Below are 20,001 nucleotides of genomic sequence, written 5' to 3'. Positions count from 1 at the left end.
ATTAAAGCACAGAAAGGAATAAATAACCAATAATAACACCTGAAACACTCGCCAGTCCTCACATCCACCCACAGGTACAGGTTTCACACACCAGCAGCTCAATCAACCATGTGAGTATTATGGACACAAACCTGCATGTGCTTTACTTTTTATATAACATAATGTACAGAACTGACATCAGAGCTAATATAGTATTTATATTATTTCCTATTAATTGTGCCATATATTAGTTGTTACTTTTTCACCTACAGTATGAGCCCTACTTTTAATCTCCTCAATAAAGGATCAATAAAGGTGAATTTTAATCCTAATCTTCCATGTTTCAGAGACCTGAGGAGAGAAAACCACTGGGACACGTCCTTTAATTTACTGTGTGGCTGCATAATCCGCTTTTTTGAATAATATCAAAAGCAGAAAGCATGAAAAAAGTTATTTTTACTGGCAACATTTAGTAAAAAAGACCAATCAAGACTCATAATGAGACATATTTTGACCACCTGACTCGACATCTGACATTAACTGAGCACTGGAAATGTTATTTATTTATCATATTTCTATATCTAACTATATAACTAGAAAAACTAAAAGAGCAGTGTTTTGCAGAGTCTGAACCGGTGCCACCTGCTCTGGTTCTTTCATCCATCTGTGTTTACATTAACGGTGCTTTAAATGCATCACCTCGTGCTGCAGGAGTCGAGTCTCTGCTGACGGCAGCAGCAGCACGACGACACGCACATGAGAAAGTTGGACTCAGCGATCTTTGAATTATCTTGAACAACAAGGTTACAGATGAAAACGAGGTGATTAAACTGCATTTCTGTCGTCTGTAAACCTGCTGCCTGACTGAAATAATTTCACATTTAAACTTTTAGGTTCCACAAACACCACCGCAGCCAATCAAATCTTCTCAATGCAGTGACATCAGTGTTGTGTCACGGACAGATGACAGGGTTAACAGCTTTATAACATAATGGCGTTACTATCGGTGTTACTTTTTTTTAGTAAGGAGTAAGTTACTGTTTCCCGCTATAACGCCGTTACTGACAATAAAATGTGCCGTTACTTTCTGTTACTTGACTGAAGAAGTCCTGTCACCCTTTAAAGCAGGGGTGTCAAACTCATTTTAGTTAAGGGGCCATGTTTGATCTAAGCAAATCAGCATAATAACCTATAAATAATGAAAAATTTGTTGAGAAACATACTTGCAATTTGAACAATATTATGCCTCTTCTGGCTTCTATGTAATTTTCACTCTTGGCAAATTCATCCTGCGGGCCAGATCGGACCCTCTGGCGATGTTTGACATCTCTGCTTTAAAGTTTACGCTATATACTCATTTCTTTTCAGTCAAACTAGTTGGAAAAAAGCTAAACGAGAGTTTAGGGTTATGGTTGGGGGGTTAGGGCGACGAGTACAAGTAATTTGACATATTTGAGCTTTTTATAAAACAGTAACGCAATAGTTACTTTTGCTGGTTCTGTCAGGACCACTATGTCAAAATAATATTTATTTACTTGCACAGTTTAATTTGGCGGTATGGTACTGTTCTGGGACCCCCTGCTCTTCCACGCGCTTGCGTGGAAAGCCTGAGGCAGGAAGAGCACCTTCCTGCCCTTCACGAGCCATCATGAACGGCATAAGCAGGGAGCGCAGCAGCAAAGAAAACCCAGACAGAGCAGAGCAACCAACAAGATATAATGACAGGAGGAGCTGGGGCGGAGGTGGGTTGCAAAAAAGCCGGCAGAGGAAGCAGCAGCAGCAAGGGAGGTGACGTCGGGCTACAGCAGTTTAAACAGCGCGCCCTGAATGCAGTTCCCCAATAGGGGAGTCAGCTGAGCCATCAGCTGACCTGCACAGGTGAAGACAGTTACGCTGTGCTGATTAGAGCTTGACGTCATGGCCTGCCAGAACTAACGCTATACGCTTAATTTCTGTCAGGACCACTATGTCAAAATAATATTTATTTACTTGCACAGTTTAATTTGGCGGTATGGTACTGTTCTGGGACCCCCTGCTCTTCCACGCGCTTGCGTGGAAAGCCTGAGGCAGGAAGAGCACCTTCCTGCCCTTCACGAGCCATCATGAACGGCATAAGCAGGGAGCGCAGCAGCAAAGAAAACCCCCAAAACAACCACACCGGCAAATCCTGGAACCTCTGCTAAGAGATGCCAGGAGGCTATCTAGGATGGAAATAATTTTTTGCCTATAAAATTTAATAGGGAATAAGCCACACGCTACCTCTTAACAATAATAATTTTTACAATAATAATAACCATTATTAATAATAATAACAATAATAATATTAAATCAATTATTTACGATGAAAGGCTCATAGCTTTTTGTGCATCTAGAATGCTCTATTGACAGGCGCAGTAAGGCAAGGCAATTTTATTTGTATAGCCCGTTTTTACAAACAGTTTGTCTCAAAGGCTTTACATGGCATCGTAACAACATCCTCTGTCCTTAGACCCTCACATCGACTGAGGAAAAACTCCATGGAAAACCCTTTTAACAGGGAAAAATCGGAGAAACCTCAGGGTGAGCAACAGAGGAGGGATCCCTCACCCAGGACGGACAGACGTGCAATAGATGTTGTTACAGACAAGAAAACAGGGAGCAAAGAAAACCCCCCAAAACGACCACGCCGGCAAATCCCTGACCCTCTAGCAACAAGAGATGTCAGGAGGCTATTTAAGTTGGAAACAAATGTAGCCCATTTAAAAGGAAATAGACGAACCCCCCCAAAACCCGCAAAAGGAGCTGCGTCAGTGAATAATTCAATGCCAAATATGATTCTGTATTATCGCTATGGAGGTTGAAACCCAGCGCAAATTAAGAATAAAGCAAACGGTTCCTTGTGTGACGCTCCGACCGCTTGGCAGCATCGCTGGCAAACAGAAACTCCACAGCCCCGGAATCAGCCGTCGCCGGTCAATGGAACAGCTGTGTGTGACGCCGCCCCCACCTGCCAGGTGAGAGCCCCGACGGAGAGAAGGAGCCCCCCCTCCCCCGTCGTCGCAGACGGCGTCCTCCGTTCCAGAGCTTCGCTGAAGCCCCATGACACGACACCGCGCCAGCCGCCGCGGGTCCGCATCGTGGACGGGGGCGACGACATCGGGAGCAGCAGGGCGAGCACGAACACAACCAGCGATCCTTCCCTCATGCGGGAGCCCGTCTTGCAAAAAAGCCGGCAGAGGAAGCAGCAGCAGCAAGGGAGGTGACGTCGGGCTACAGCAGTTTAAACAGCGCGCCCTGAATGCAGTTCCCCAATAGGGGAGTCAGCTGAGCCATCAGCTGACCTGCACAGGTGAAGACAGTTACGCTGTGCTGATTAGAGCTTGACGTCATGGCCTGCCAGAACTAACGCTATACGCTTAATTTATCAGTTACTTTTATAATTAAGTAATTCAGTTACTAAATCAGTTACCTTTTGGGGAAAATAACTAGTAACTATAAATAATTACTTTTTAAAGATAACGTGCCCAACATTCTGATTTAGGTTCATGTCTTTACATTACTACTGTATTTTCCGGACTATATGTCGCACCGGAGTTTTAGTCGCATCTGTCAAAAAAAATCACGTCACAAAGAGGAAAAAAACATATATAAGTCGCATTTAGAGCATCCGAAAAATATAAAAAACGAGTAAGAAGAAGACTTATATATTTTTGATATATAAGTCGCTTCGAAATATAGGTCACATGACCAGCCAAACTACAAAAAAAAGCACGACTTGTAGTTCAGAAAATACAGTAGATCTCTGTATCTATTTCCCATGAAACCCACTGGATGTTGGGACTTGTTACTCCTCCTCCTTTTCCTCCTCCCCTCCTCCTCCTCCTCCTCCTCCTCCTCCTCCTCCTCTTCCTCCTCCTCCGTCTGCAGAGCTGATGATTCATGGAGTCATCAGACTCCCCCAGCTGTCCTCCATCTAACACTGCCAGCGACTCCCAAAGCTTCACCTCCCGTTCATTTGGGAGAATCGTTTTGTGCTGCAGAGCAAGTTCAACAAATGTCTCGCCAGATCCTACCTGTTTTGTTCTCACTGTACAAAGCTAAAATATAAATAAATAAATAAATAACCTAAACCATGACTAAGCAGTTTTATAGTGTGACACAAGTGTAATTACCTGTGCTGCCTCCCAGCCCCACTGCCGGTATTTGGGATCGTGGGTGAACCTCCACATGTACCAGTAGGTCTCGATGACCTCCGGCCGCAGGATGTAGTACTTCTCGTTCTGACGCACGGCCACCGCCTCCAGGCCGCTGTCGAACTTGAAGGCCTCGGGGCCGAGCTTCAGCACTGGAAGAGGAGAGGAGGAGAAAGAAAGAAAGAAAGAAAGAAAGAAAGAAAGAAAGATGGAGGTGTGAAAGAAGGAAGAGGAACAGAGGAGCACAAGAGGTCGGAAGAGGAACAAATTATCCTCCGCTCCTTGTTTGTCTTTACGGGCCGTTGGTTATACATCACAGCTGATATGAATTAGTGCTTGTGTGTGTGTGTGTCCGCTGTGCATCTGTGTGTGTGTGTGTGTGTGTGTGTGTGTGTTAGAGCAATAAAAACCCTGTAGCTCCAGTGTTTCTACTGGTTTTTCATGTTTTTATAAGCGCTGTTCTCTGCTGATTAAATGTGACGAGCATTAACTGTGGAAAATTACTGAGAGGCTGACGAGGTGGTGACAGGACTGTCTCTCTGAAAACACACACGACACACACACAACAACAACACACACACACCGACACACCGACACACACACACACACACACACACACACACTCTGGTCTCCCTGAGTGACGGCTCATTAAGAAGTAACAGGCCGACTTTCGACAGCCTGACCGCTGCTATCAAACTCCCTCGCCACAAAAGCTCTCTCCTTTCATCTTCATTTGTTGCCACGGCAACCTCTCCTCTTTCTGTGACTAAAACACACACACACACACACACACACACACACACTTGCACCTACAGCCATAATGCAAAGTCACACACACTCACACACACAGGTGGTGTTTCTTTGCTGACAAGTATTGATGCTCATCAGAAAACATCCTGAGCAGATGTGTGTGTGTGTGTGTGTGTGTGTGTGTGTGTGTGTGTGTGTGTGTGTGTGTGTGTGTGTTTTTAAAGGTCTCTGCTGAACTGATATTTACGCTTCCAGCTACTGAGAATGAACGACCTGCCAAAAGGAAGATGAATAAATAAAATGACCAACTCACCTGTGAATCTATAATGAAGCTAAAACTCCTTAGTCAGATGCACAAAGTCTTTTAAAGTTCAGATCTTTTGTGTCATCACTGCTTTTATTCACATTATCAGTGTTTGTATGTGTGTGTGTTAGGGGTTGCACAGACTAGTCGATTAGTCGACTTTACTGCTCCACAATGACGTTTTGAGCTTGACGTCGACTAGTCTCTGATCATGTGACAGTACAAGAGAAGAGCTGCTTGAAACAACAGCTGAGTGGCTGAATGAAAATAATCCGTCACCCTTATTGATTTAAATTGACTTCTATTGCTGAATTCACAGCCTTGGTAAACTTGGTTGGTTATTAATTCTATTCTAGGTGAGAGTGTCCAAAGTGAGGACGAGGATGATGGTGAGGGAGAGGGAGAGCCAGTAGTGGTGCAATGGATCAGTGTTGATCCGTGATCGCTCCGCGGATTGTTAAAAGTAGCATGTAACACTAGTGCACCGCTTTTCATTGAGAAAAACACAAAAAACACAAAAAACACTAGCGCACCACAGCAGCCGAATAAGCCGGCAATTAAAAAAAACAAAACAAACTCAACTCATATCGACCATAGATATACAGTACACACATATCGACAGCTTTACGTCGCGCACAACAACAACCAACAACAGCAACAACCAACCAACCAGGATCGAAAAACAAAAACTGTTAACGGACAGTAGCTACAGTATTTTCTTTTGCATTTATACAGTATAGGAGTGTATGTTATAAAAAACAAACTGATTTACAACTTGTTGTTTATATACTGTAGCCACCTGCTGTTCTGTGGACTAATTGACCCTTTGTCAAGGCCCCGCCCCCCATGGTTACTGTTGCTAGGTTGGACAAACAATGGTCACGGAAGGGTTAACTCCCATTGGAAACCATTGAAAATTAGGCAGATTTAAATTGCTTGTAAGGAAAATTTTAATTAACTTATACATCATAAAAATAGTGTCCATGATAGAGGACAGACGTGACTCAATAGCGATTGAACGGGCATTACCCGACTTTTCCGAAAAATGGGGAAAAATCATTGTTTTGGTCACTCACTAGCTAGTAGCTAACGACGCTAGCTAACGTTAGCTACAAGCTAACGCTTAATCTCCGCCGATCTCCCGTTTCTCCTCGTAAAACTTCACAAAGTTCAAAAGACATTAGTAGCGGTAATGTTACGTTTGCTAGATAATTTTGAAGGTATTAGATCCTCTCTGTCTATGAACACGACCAGAGAGTGGACTGGAGGATGAATGAGCTTCAATAGCACTTCAGTACAGCCAGGGAAAAACAGGCTCACTTCTCATGAGGACTGCACACAACAACAACAACAAACAAAACTTTGCAGTTAACCCCTGACCTATGCCTAGAGCTCCCCCTAGTGGACCACCCCCAAACCCTATTATTAAGCTCAATATGTTATACAGTACACATGGGCCAAGTAGCCTATGTTTATTGATGTCTTAGGTTTGGGGAATGGGATAAAAATGACTCCAGGAATACGTTCCAGATATCGTGAGTTGCTATTGCAGGAACCCCAGGCACATTTTAACCATATTGAAAAATTATTAAGTAGTTTTTGCCAATTTGTCAGTGAATACAGATTGTTGCAAAGCATTTCCCTCCTCCTGTGATTTTAGTTATGATGGGAAAAATATGAATGACAAAACAAGGAAAAACACGCACCCTCCAAAAAAACTTTCAGGAACAAAACTGAAGAGGTGCACAGCCAAAATTTGCACTTACAGAAAAAGAAGAAAGGCCAGCAGCACTCGTGTCCTTCTCATAGTTTTTTTATTGCAAACTGCGTCGGCGCTAAAACACACAGACCCGTTTCGACAACATCTGTCGGCACACTGAGGAAGACGTTGTTGAAACCGGTCTGTGTGTTTTAGCACCGACGCAGTTTGCAATAAAAAAACTATGAGAAGGACACGAGTGCTGCTGGCCTTTCTTCTTTTTCTGAAAAATATGAATGACGTCATCAGCGACTAGTCGACGTCGACTCGACTTTCATAACATTAGAGTCGACTTTAAAAAATCTGAAGTCATGCAACAACCAGTGTGTGTGTGTGTGCGCGTGTGTGTGTGTGTGTGCGCGTCTCTCACCCGTCCGGTCGTAGGACTCGTGGCAGGTGTGTGCGATCTCGGCCCCCAGCTGCAGGTAGTGTCCGGCCTTGTCGTCGGGGGAACCGTCGGCGCCCAGTGCGAACATGCCGCCGGCGAAGCAGGCCAGGTGTCCCATCTTCCTCTCCAGGTGGCCGTTCTTCCACTCGCCGATGAACGTCAGGCCGCCGTTGGACTTGCGGATCAGGTGGCGCTCGATGGCCTGGAGGGGACGGAGGGAGTGTGAGAGTGAGTCAATGTGTGTGTGTGTGTGTGTGTGTGTGTGTGTGTGTGTGTGTGTTTGAGGGCATTTAAGGCAACAATAAATTAAGACACAAGAGATTTGTGTTGTTGACACTGGAGAATTAAGTTGAGAGGCGGCGTGTTCTCAGATTTAGACATTGTGGACAGATGTCACGCATGGAATAATAAGTGTGTGTGTGTGTGTGTGTGTGTGTGTGTGAGAGGAGATACTGATGCATTAAAGAGGAATAGGGCTGTCAGAACGAACTTCGCTATTCGAATACAATTCGAATGTTAGTCAAAATGAGAACATTCAAAGGTGGAAACTGACGTTCGAACGTTTTTAACGAGGCAAATTAACTTAGTGCGTCGCGACGTTCGGAGTAGTAGCTACACATGTTGATAAAACAACATGCAGTTGTTGTGGTGCACAAGGTAAAGCTGCAGGTTCAAAGCAGAGTTTTTTAATTGCCCGTTCATTCGGCTGCCACGGTGTGCGTATGTGTCCCCACGCTACACACACACCTTTTTTTCGTTAATTGATCGATCCGCGGACCACTTGTGTGTGCGGTAGCCTATACAGCCCAGAGTAGGGGGGCTGTGAAGCCGGGTTTCCACCGAATCAATGATCCTTTTTTTTTTTTTTTACCGCAACATATGGTTCACGTCAAGATAACTTGTGTATTTTTCCATAGTTCTCTGTTTAACACTTAGAGACTTTTGGTTAAGTAACCATGGACAGCTCCTATGCAGGATCGTTCTGCTGTGTCGTTGTCGCCACCGTCATCGCTGCCCCCCCCCCCCCTATAATGAGCTTAAAAAAAAAACACACACACGCATTAAAAATTTGAATATTATTCGAATATTTAACATAAAATGGGTTAGAAATTCAAACCTGATTTGGGGGGAAGATTGACAGCCCTAAAGAGGAATTGTCGTTTTTTACATTCTGGACCTTATTTCTAGCATAAAATCCGATCATTTCCTCCCCCAGACAACTTTGGTGTCATTACAAGTCGTTCCGATGAAATGAGCTCCAGCCGAGAGGCGCGTATCCGTATAATATGAGTACACGGGGCAGCGCAATGCAGCCTCTAAATAACACATTATCTGCAGAGAAACACGTAGGTTGACCTACTGACCTCTGACTTGGATGATGTCATCTCTGAGCGCCGCGCGGCTCATTCTGATAATAATCATTCTGCTTCGGCATTCGGGTCCATTTTGAGCGCAACTAGCCGGAGCTTTAGTGAGTCCAGGCTGAGGAGAGGAAGCCTGTGGAAGCTGAACTTCATCCAGCTGCTCATGTTGTTCTGACAAGTCAGAAACACACAGAAACGACTACTAGCTGCACCGCGCAGCGCTCAGAGATGACATCATCCAGGCATTATACGGATACGCGGCTCTCGGCTGGAGCTAATTTTGTCGGAACAACTTGTAATGAAACTAAAGTTATCTGGGTGAGTAAATGATCGTATTTTATGCTAGAAATAAGGTCCAGATTGTAAAAAAGGGCAATTCCCCTTTAAATGTGAATGTCTGGGTATGAACGTGCACATTTGAAGAGATAAGTTCAGAAAACGGCTGGTGACAGTGTTTATTCTCAGGAAAGCCAGACCAGGAAAAACCCCCATCACTATGTGCAATAACCCCCCCCCCTCATCCACGATTGCACTTTGACACTTTTTAGCCATATATACATTTATATTTTTATACTTCTTTAATATCTTGGTTGCCCTATATTTATAAATGTCTATATTTATATTTTTTTTACCAGTCCACCACAGTGTGCATGGCATGTGTGAGTGTGTTTGTATGTACTGCTGCTGTAACTTGTGAATTTCCCCGTCGTGGGATGAATAAAGGCATACTTTACTTTATACTTTACTTTATTGTAGCACGAGTGTGAATGAAGGTTATGAGTGGAGTGAATTTATTAATGGGGTTAAGTTGTTCAAATGGGGCTCTGACATTGAGATTGCATGTGTATAAGTGTGTATAAGTGTGTTTGAGTGTGTGTGTGGGTCAGGGAGGGTCAGGCAGAATAAAAACAGAGCAAAGTGGGTGAGAGAGGAGTTTAAAATCCAGCCTCGTCCGTCACCCTCTCGCTCCGCAGCATCTGCTCTGCTCCCTCTCCTCCGACTGATTGACAGACATCTCCATCGCAGCTGCAGAACGCCAACATCTGCTTCCTGACAAATCTGCTCTGACTTTCTCTCCTCCGCATTAAAAAACTGTCAGCAGCGAAGGAGGTAAATTAATGATAGTTATTAAAAAAAAAAAAAGGAGACAATTACAATCAGAGCTGAGTTTACAGGTCTGGACCTGGTTGATTTGTGGCTCCGCGGTTCAGTGAGAGCAGCTGGTCGCACCTGGTTTTATGTCAGGGGAGGTTTTATTTTAGGAATTGAGTCCTAATTTAGGAAACGGGAAAAAATGCACCCAAAATTTGCTTTGTCACTTTTCACATGTGTGAGACAGTCACATATTTAATATGCATTTGACTGATTTACTAAACTGGTGTTATTTTTTGCTTCATGTGTCACATAACACGCCTACTACTTCAGAGAGGTCTGTTGAGGAACTTCCTGTCATCACATTTCAGAATAAAAGCTCAAAAAAGCATCGCTGCAAAATGCTTATGAGGAAATGCTTCTGTGGGTGACTGTTGCCCTGACAACAGTGCAGCCTGCAGCCTGATGCATTAGTGAATGTGTCCCTGGTTCACTCTCAACTTGGATAAAAGGGCGATCAGCTTTCTTCATGTGAGGTTAAATTTAGATATATACATGTGGGGATCAGATTCATAAAAATGATGATGTTGGGATTCATAAATAAAACTTAGTTCAACATTTTGGCAATGACTTGTAACGTTGTGTTATTATCTCATAGCGTGGTGAATGTGCAGCTCACAACTTGTCCACCAGAGCGTTGTGGAGTTGTTGGATTGTGTATTTGATGAGTTTGATGAGGGAAACCAAGAAATCCCATAATGAGCCTCCGTAGCGTAGCTCTGAGCAGCTCACGACTCTGCTCCGCCGTTCTAAAAATAGCTTGCACCGACAATTAAAGGTAACGAACCTACTGCTATGACTATAGGGATTATGGCAATGGGCCAATTTGACAAAATGCTGAACTATTCCTTAACAATGACAAAAACACGTGCATGAGGCATTTAATATTCTGAGTTTGTCTTCATTGTGATGGTTTATCTTTCTGTATCTTCTTGCAACATTTTTTCTGCCATCATTTTAAAAACTCATGTATTATATGTAGTGCCCACTTTGCTGTGAGAATAAATGTTTCCCCAGGTTAGCAGACTAATCTGTACCTCGATGGCGTCGTCGTACGTCTTGCGAGCTTCTGTGTCGGTCTTGTCTGACATGAGCCAGGCCTTCAGCAGGTACTCGTAAAAACTGTCCCCAAGTCCTCCGACGGAGGTGTGATCTGTAGAGAGAAAGGAAGAAGGAGGGAGGGAGAGAAAGGATGGTTATAAAAAAAGAGCAGGGACACAAAGAAGAGAGATAACGTGACAGAGCAAAAGAAACAAAAAAAGGACAAACAGCGAGACACAGACAAATGAGAAAGCCAAAGTGAATTATTCATTTTTCGACTTTGCCTCAAAGTCCTTGGCAGAAAGCAACATATGGCATGAAAAGCATCTATCCGAGCCCTGGGTGGTTTTCTTTTCTTTTTTCCCCCCTCTCTACACCCACATTACATTGGCAGCATGTTTCCTCTCCTTTCCCGTTTTGTTCACCCTTTCCCTGATGTGCTCACATTTCAACGTCCCCGATTGTCCTCTTGGACGTTTACACAGCTTTCATGGCTGTCCTAATTTGCAGGACGCCACGTAGTGAAGATGGGACTCTGGCCAGCATTCACTGTGAAAATAAACTCTTCTCTCCAGAGGGGACGTTGATCTCATTTCTAATGGATCTATTTCAGGGGCAGTTTCGCTGACCCATAAAATATTGTTTACAATATCAGCAGAGAAAAGACATTTACGCCTCCAAAATCTGCCGTAATCACATCACAATGGATGATAATACAAGATAAGACAAGATAATACATGTAAACGTTTAACTCTCTGAACTTTCTGCTGTTAATATGGTTTTGTGAACGGGAGCTGAATGAATGAGATAAAATACAAATGAACTTTTCATGTACTTTTTAAATATTTTAGAGGAAATTTGAAACTAAATCTTCACCTTAGCCTTTAACCATCTCTGAAGTTTTACACTTTGGTCCACATATCTTTAAAATTCTGTTGTAAACATTGATGTTTTACTGATTTTATGCAGTCGGTTATCCACATTTAGCATATTTTAATGTTAAAAATTTCATGATTTTATTATGTCAGTAAGTCTTTTCATGTGTTTTCTTTGTTGTAAAAAACCTTGTGCTGCGTTTCTTGTGCTCCACAAAAAGAAAAGCGACGGCAGAGTCCTCAACAAATTAGTGGACGGGGGGTAAAATTCCTCAGTTTTGGGAGGAAAATTTCAGTCTTTCAATTATGTTCTTGAAGGTTGGGGAAGCAGTCTTGCAAAGAACGTTTTTGAAAACGTGTTTTTTCCATTTCTCGAAACAGAACAGAACAGTTTCTGTGAACGCGAGCTGGGATCTTTTCTCCCTCGTCTTCTCCAGCTCTTTGAGTATAATCATATTCAGTATCTGTGCAGGCGCTTTGAGTCTCATCTGAGCAGATTCTCCTCCGTATGTGGATAACATGCCCGTAGGTAAATGGAGGGATACGCAAAAGGCAGAGAACGAAACAGATGAAGGGGCGATGGAAGATATGAATTATTCATCTTTTGTCACCGAGAGCATGAAAACCTCACAAACAACCTTGGAGACATTGCTGAGGGCAGAGTGCGCTGGTGTGTGTATCCATGTGCTGCGAATGTACATGTGGGTGACTGAGTGTGTGTATTGACACAGAAAATTACAGCTAATAACTGAACATTAGTGTGTATGTAGTTACTTCAAAATAAGCACATTTAAAGATGGCGTCTTATTGGTTGATACAGATTTAATCGCATTTGTAAATGAAGTCAGTTAATACGATAATAATGTTAAGGTTATAGTAAATTAAACTGTTTTTAATAAAACATTGTGGTGTTGTTGGGGCAAAAGAGACTAAAACACAATCATCAGGCGTTGAATAATGAAGAGATTGGTTTCTATGGTTAACTTGAAGCTATTTAGACGGTTAAGAAGCAAGACGCCCCATGATGAGTCAGTTTCCCGTTTCTGTGTCACATGGGTTTCTCCATGACTCCGCCCCCTTTAGGAGACCAGCAGACCATGACTCCGCCCCCTTTAGGAGACCAGCAGCAGCAGCAGCAGGTCTTGCGTCTTTTGACTCCAATGGGAGAAGTGAACGTGAGCACAGATTATGGTCAATTCATTTGCCCCTATAGTCACCGAAGTAAATATTGGACTCATTTTTCACAAGCCACATCTCTTCTGAACATTTTGACACAAAAATGTCAAATTTCAGACGGACAGAATCAGAAGAAAATGAACTTTGTTCCAGACCTGTCTCTGTCTCAACAACACACTCTGACAATATCTGGCACAGTTCTCCTGGGTAACGTCAACAAACGTTCGCAAACTCATTTTCGTAATCCTAAATATGACTAGCGGTTTTTTCCTTTTTATCAGACACATGAAAGATTGTATCAATTAATACAAAGGTAATTAATACAATCCTTGGAGACATAATGAACACAATCGAACTGCTAAATATGACTATGTAGCTGTGTAAATACAGTAGTTTATGTTATCATAAGAAAATATAAATAGCTCACTTTCCTCTACTAACAACTTTTATAAATCCAAAAATCCTAAATAAATTGTAATATATAATACATTTTTTTGGGCAAAAAATGGTGCTCAGCCACGATCAGTGAGACAAGGGAGGATTATTTGTTGTAGAGACATTTCAACAGTTTGAACACAGAGTTTTATTATTTTTTAATAGTCTGTTGCATGGCTGTGGTGGTTAAGCTACTATCTTTTTATTTATTTTTTGCCTTTTTGATACTGAGGAATTCAGGATTCTGTGTGTTGAAGCTGTGAAAAATACTGCTACATTTCAGAGGAAAACATTGTTCTTTCTACTTCACTTGAGATTCATAACAAAATTAGCTCAAGTGCTCATGAAGCATCAGCGGCGCTAACACACTCACAATGACACAGACTGTTTCTGTCTGTCTTATTTGGCAGCTAATGATCCATGTGTATGAAACAAAGTGTTTTCTGTGATACAGCATCAAGACTGCTCACATTTTTCTATCCGGGGTGGGAAATAAACACCAGACCTCTGCCATTTCTATATTTTGTTTTATGTTTTGTTAAATTTTCTCAGTTAGCATGTGTTGATTGCATGATTTTAACATTTGCTTGGTCATTGTATTTATGTTTAATACCCAGAGTATTTACAACATTCAACAGCAGCTGTTAATGGCATCGCTCTGTCTTTTTCAAAAAATCTGCATAACTTGAGTAGTGTGACAAAATGATAAAGATATCATGAACGATTTGTAAAGTGGTTTGTTTTAATGAGCTTGTTTTTAACTTTAATGAGTTTCCTCTTAATAAACCTCCTCACTTTAAAAGTTTGGGGAACTTGAGAGATTAAATCTATTTATGAACGTGTCGCTCGCTATCACACTGTTAACAAGCTCCTCTATGAACTATTTTTGAATTTAAGCCTCTAAAGAAGCAGCCTCAGGTCGATAGTTGACACTTTTTTACTGTCGGTCCTGTCGAGTTTTCCCACTCTCCTTTGAGTAAGTGAACTATTGTTTGATTTCCACTAAAAAATATGTGAAAATACATCTGAGCATCTGGGCACATGAAAGCAAAACCACTTGTTTCGAATAAGGACCTTAATGTGTCGAATGGTGAAATAAACCCAAGTTAAGTAAGAGTGAAATCAAAGAAAGTGGGAAACACAGCATCAGACCAGAGGAGAGACAACAACAACGCAACCACCCACAGCTCCGACTGCCCTTTAACACCACAGCGTTTGAATGTAACGAGGGAAAATAACAAGGCGACGCAGATATAAAAGTCGAGCAGGAAATGCTCATTCGAGTTGCGTCTGATCCTTTTTGTATTTTTCTCTTGTCCCGCCGCTTCCTCTCTCTGTTCCTCAGTCACCTCCCTCGCCGTTTCAACTTGGCATCCGCCCACACACACACACACTCCCCCCGACCGCTCTCCTCTCCATCATTTTCCTGCCAATCAAAAGGATCCGGGTCACACAGGGAGCTCCTGTCAATCCACCAACGCCGCCGCCGCCGCAAAGACGAGAGCACACGCGCAGGCAGACGGCTTCAAAACACGACCCCGGTCATTTAGTTTTTCCAACGCAGGTCAAGGGCGCAGGCTGCTGAGCTGCTGAGCTGCTGAGCTAATGAGCTAATGCTAAAAACATCTATACGTTATCAAGCGTGACAGTTAATTCATTTCAATGCAGAAGACACGACCACATCAGGAACATGATGACAGTGAAGGACGACAGAGTTTTAGCTTCTGTTTTCTGGATCATGTTAAATTCATGCATCACATAGAGTGGTACATATTATACAGTGGCATCATGCAAAAGTTTGGGCACCCCTGGTCAAAATTTCTGTTTATGTGAACAGTTTAGTGGAAGTGGAAGATGAAATGATCTCCAAAAGACATAATATTAAACATGAAGCACTCTTTTGCAATATTTTTAAGCAATATCAGTATATTATTTTTGTTGTCTAACAATTTTAGAGTGAAAAAGGGAAACAAAGCAGCAGCCTGCAAAAGAATGGGAAACTCAGGAGACTTGAGCTCTCAGATAACTTTGACCAAGGTATCAGACAAGATATTTACTATTTACACACTGTGATGTTTCCAAAGGGGGGGCTACTAGCTACTAACTATGCAGGGTGGCTAAACCTTTGCAGTGGGCCCTTTTCCTTTTCTGTCATTGCGAAAATGTAAAAGATTTTAAAAAAAATTATAGTGTTTAAAATGTAAAGGGAATGTGTCATATGTAACTTTTTGCCTTTTGGAGATCATTTCATCTTCCACTTGCTGAACTGTTCACATTAACAGACATTTTGACCTGGGGAGCCCACATTTTTTCATGACACTGTAAGGTTAAATGTGTATTTTAATTTAGTTTAATTTAATTTAATGTTAACAGCCAGTGTGCTCAGAATCACTATGTCATCTACTGAAATTAACAACTCATTCAAACTGTAGGAGAACTTTAAAAAAAAAAAAAACTTTTTAGGAACTTTTATGACAGAAAAGTCCTGAAAGTCTTTATTATATATTGTTTGGGCTTCACTGGCTGCTGCTGCTGCTGCTGCTGCTGCTGCTGCTGGGAGACAGAGGGAGAGAAATAAAATTCACTAACTTTAACTTTACCAGACTGAACTTTGTTGAATGAGATCTCTGTCAAAAATTCAAATGCAGATTTTTTTTTTATTATGTGTCAGTGATGATGAACTTTACCAGATTGCGTTTTTGACAGAGTGTCCTGTATGTGCATGTGTTATAAAAAGAGGCAGTGGGAAGTCTGTGTGTGTGTGTGTGTGTGTGTGTGTGTGTGTGTGTGTGTGTGTGTGTGTGTGTGTGTGTGTGTGTGTGTGTGTGTGTTGGTAGCATGGTATTATAAGAAGACAGAGGAGTGTGTGGTAACAAGGTTGTCAGTCACAGCAGGATCTCATTAAGTGAAGGAGCTCAGCCTCATTCCTCATTAGTCTGGTTTAACTACTGTCTACACACACCTACACACTGGAAGAGAGAACACACACACACACACACACACACACACACACACACAGATTAATACACTATGATACAGTATATTCAAACACACACACACTCACTATGCAACCTTTTCAAACAGTTCACACAGGCATCACATACTGTATTTCTTATTTGAACTTTGCAGCTACTCAAATGTTCATAATTCAAACCCACAAACTCCGTGACCCCGCCTGTCACAGCTGGGTTTATCCACAAAGTTTCACTTCTGCTACTGATTAAGAAGTTAATGAAACCTCCTCCGAATGATGGTGGAGCGACAGGAGAAAAAACAAAAAAAACAAGGATATGAGCTGGTGCTTTGTGTTTGTAATGAATTTACATGGATGAATTGTGTCTCTGTTTCAGCTACAGGTGTCCACAAATATGCAAATAACCACATGTGGATTTATCTGAACAGACTTCAAATGTACTGAAATGTTCTTGCCTTCTTGAATGGGTGAATGTTAATTACGGGAATTGTGCTAACACAGTGAGCAGCTACTGTGAAGGAGCCTTTGTTGTTGCTTTATTGATGTGGATATTGTTGATTACAAAACGTGTTTAACGACGCAGATGACACATTGATGTTTGTCTTTCTAGTTCTGCCAGCTCCAACCCTAACTGTGAGCTTTTTGAACATGCATTGACTCCCCACACTTAAGTCTAAAAGCACTTAATGTTAAGAAATCCCCCCTAATATCCCTGATATTCATTTTAAAGGTCATATATTGTATGAAGTGAGATGTTTTTTCTGATTATGGTTAAGATCCAAGTTCTATATTAATACTGTGAAAGTATCAAAGCCTCAGCCAAAAAATAAATGCACACAGTCTGTATTCAGAAACTGAGCCTTAAAACCAGCCGTCAGGACTTCCTGTGACTTTGTGATGTCACAACTAAGCAGTCACCAACCTGGACCCACCATCAACACATGCAGGATTTGGTTTCCCTGATGTTTATTTCTATTTCTATTTGATTAATCAGGGAACAGTCAGCCAATCAGAGGAGAGGCTGAAACCTGCCTCTTTTCCGATTGGCTGACTGAACTGTGATTCATTGAATAGAAACATAGCGGAAAGAGGAGATGGGGAAACTACACTGGGGTGGTTTTTCCTTCTTAAAACAACAGTTCAAATAAACAGGAGGAAACATGTAAAATATAGGAACTTCATCATAACTGAATGACATTTAAATTCAATCTTATTTCTGCCACAACACCAACTACCACTTTAGCTTTAACCAGGAGTTTTGTTAAACATGTGATTTGTGTCATTTCTGTATAGACAAACTGTCAGAAGACTGATGTGTTAACTGTATGTGGAGTTAAAATTTAAGAGCCCGACATCTTCTCCTCAAATGTTAAACATCATAAAGAAGCAGACATCACTGCTCACTAATGGTACTTAAACGATCGTCATATTAGGTTGTTAAAAAAAGGAGGGACTGAACATTAGTGGGCCATATAGAGCCCTGACATGCTTCAGTCAGTAGCTCCACAGAAGTTAATAGTGCATCTCCGAATGGGACCAGCTCCTAAAAGTTAATCTGCTGCTGTGATGGGACATGTCCCACCAGGCAGTGTTTTCATTAACATGTCAGAACATGGACAAATATAGACAACAGCTGCATCATGATGGATATTTAAATTCAAATTAAGATAATAAATGTGTTTAAATATAAAAATGTTTGACTATTTAGCAAAACATAGAAATTACAATAAAAACAGAACATGTAGGAATTTGTCCACTGGATGATCATTAAAATGAATAAAGTGGAAAAGATTAGCTAATCGTCTGGAGCACCTCCGCCTCATCATTTCTTATTTTGCAGTAACCTATTAACATTCAAGGGCATTTTCGCTCCCGAACCCCTTCAAGCTTCACATTCATTACATTCAGCTCCTTCCTCCTGACTGGATCTCGCAGCTCCTTCGTGCAGCAGCTCGGGGGCCAATTCAGCAGCTCAGGCTGGTTTTGGAGAAGCAATGAACTTTAATTAAACCAGTGCTGCTGCTCTGTAATCAACAGCTGGTTGAAGGAGAGGAGACCTATAATGCTCATTTCCAGCTCTGTAGTTTTATTCTGGGACTCCACTATAACAGCTTTGCATGATCCACAGTTAAGAAAAGAGAAAAAAAAAGGTTCTTATTTATCTCAAACTGCCTGTTTGCAGCCCCTCTGTTGCAATGAGCCTCTGACTGAAAGTAGTAAACTAAGCTTCAGTCTCCATAAGAGTTCGCTTTCTACCGATTTGCTGAACTTCCAGAAACCTACAGAGGCAGCACACAGCAAACTGTAAAAACTAACTTGTAACTAAACAGACTAAACTTCTCAAATACATCTGTACATGTTCAAACCTGATCTGAAATATGAGAGACGAGTGTTAATGTCCACATCAACAACAAGGACGGTTGTCGTAGTTGTGGAAATCAAAGATGACCAAGCAACATTTAATTCTGACATGAGCTACTTAAATTCCTCAGGAAACCGAGGTTCGTCCTGAACAAACTATGTCTTTTGAGAGAACTTGATATTTGCTTTAGAGAGAATTTAATATGAGGAGAAGAGTTTGTATAAATCTGTCAGTTACTTCAGCTTCAGCACCACGGACAGCGCCACGGTTTTCTCCCTTGGTTTGTCTATTTATATGAATAAAGTGGAAAATTGACAGGAACCTTTACCAAATATAATCCATAAAACTATAAATAGAAGTATTAAAATAACACTATTAACAAAATGAGAGTGTCAGATATGATAAAAAAACATAATTAGCCTTCTGTTATTGTGGGGAAAACCTCCAATAACTCAAAATGTTGCATGATCACAGCAGTATTTTGCTGTGTTTTTATGAGGAGAGTGGTCCAGTTGTGGTTCAGGGTCAAGTTTCAGTCCCCTCCTGTAATTATATCCCTTTCTTTCACAGTTCAGCGTACATAACTTTCTCCTGTGGCAGAAAATGATGGCTAGTGTCAAGTATCAACAAAGTCCATGTCATTGCATCATGATGTCACAGTCTTTTCAACTGTAGCTGCTTAAAGTTTATTAAATTAGATCAGAAAATGTTTGTTTGGAAAATATTCTGACCATTACATCTCCCATTTACAGTTGCACATGTGCATATAGTCGCCTGTATATTAAATCTACATAGGTTGTTTCTATAATGGAATACAGTTAATACCTATAATACCATTAAAGCTTTGTCATCTCCTCTCTCTCTCTCTCTCTCTGTCCTTCTCACTGCAGTTTTTGTAATAACGGCAAAAACTTGAAGGAAAAAAAAACTTTAAATGCCTCTAAAAGTACAGAAGAAGGGGAGTGTTTTTTAAAGAACGAGCTGTACTTGGAGGAGACGACTGTGCAAAGAAATCTGTGATGAGCTGACGTCCACTCATCGTGAAGATTGACTGACTGCTCACTGTTCAGAGCGAGAGAGTTTCCTTTAAAATAGCTTATTACCTGAAACTTATGGAAATGTTTAAAACTTACATTTGACACTGTAACATTATATTTATACCAAAAAAAAAGGAAAAACGTGATCGTTTCACTAGTTTCATCTTATTAAAATAACGTTTCCAACACACACTGACAACTAGTAACACAAACACACATGTGCATACACATAG

The 20,001-nt window shown here is 41.5% G+C and overlaps 1 protein-coding gene across 1 annotated transcript in view; it reads right to left on the bottom strand.

Annotated features, from left to right (window-relative positions):
• man1a2 (mannosidase, alpha, class 1A, member 2) overlaps window positions 1-20,001 on the bottom strand; it is a 174,035-nt gene that overhangs the window by 9,947 nt on the left and 144,087 nt on the right. The window contains exons 10-12 of the mRNA XM_085766047.1: window positions 10,906-11,021; window positions 7,335-7,554; window positions 4,131-4,303 (exon numbers count right to left, since the gene is read on the bottom strand). Of these exons, the coding sequence (XP_085622173.1) occupies window positions 4,131-4,303; window positions 7,335-7,554; window positions 10,906-11,021 (509 nt within the window). The remainder of the gene's footprint in view (window positions 1-4,130; window positions 4,304-7,334; window positions 7,555-10,905; window positions 11,022-20,001) is intronic.

Source organism: Trachurus japonicus, chromosome 21 (assembly GCF_045865225.1).
Source record: "Trachurus japonicus isolate A0001 chromosome 21, Traja_1.0".
Lineage (NCBI taxonomy): Eukaryota > Metazoa > Chordata > Actinopteri > Carangiformes > Carangidae > Trachurus > Trachurus japonicus.
The sequence above is the reverse complement of the archived record's forward strand: the minus strand, read 5'-3'. Positions and strand labels throughout refer to the sequence as shown.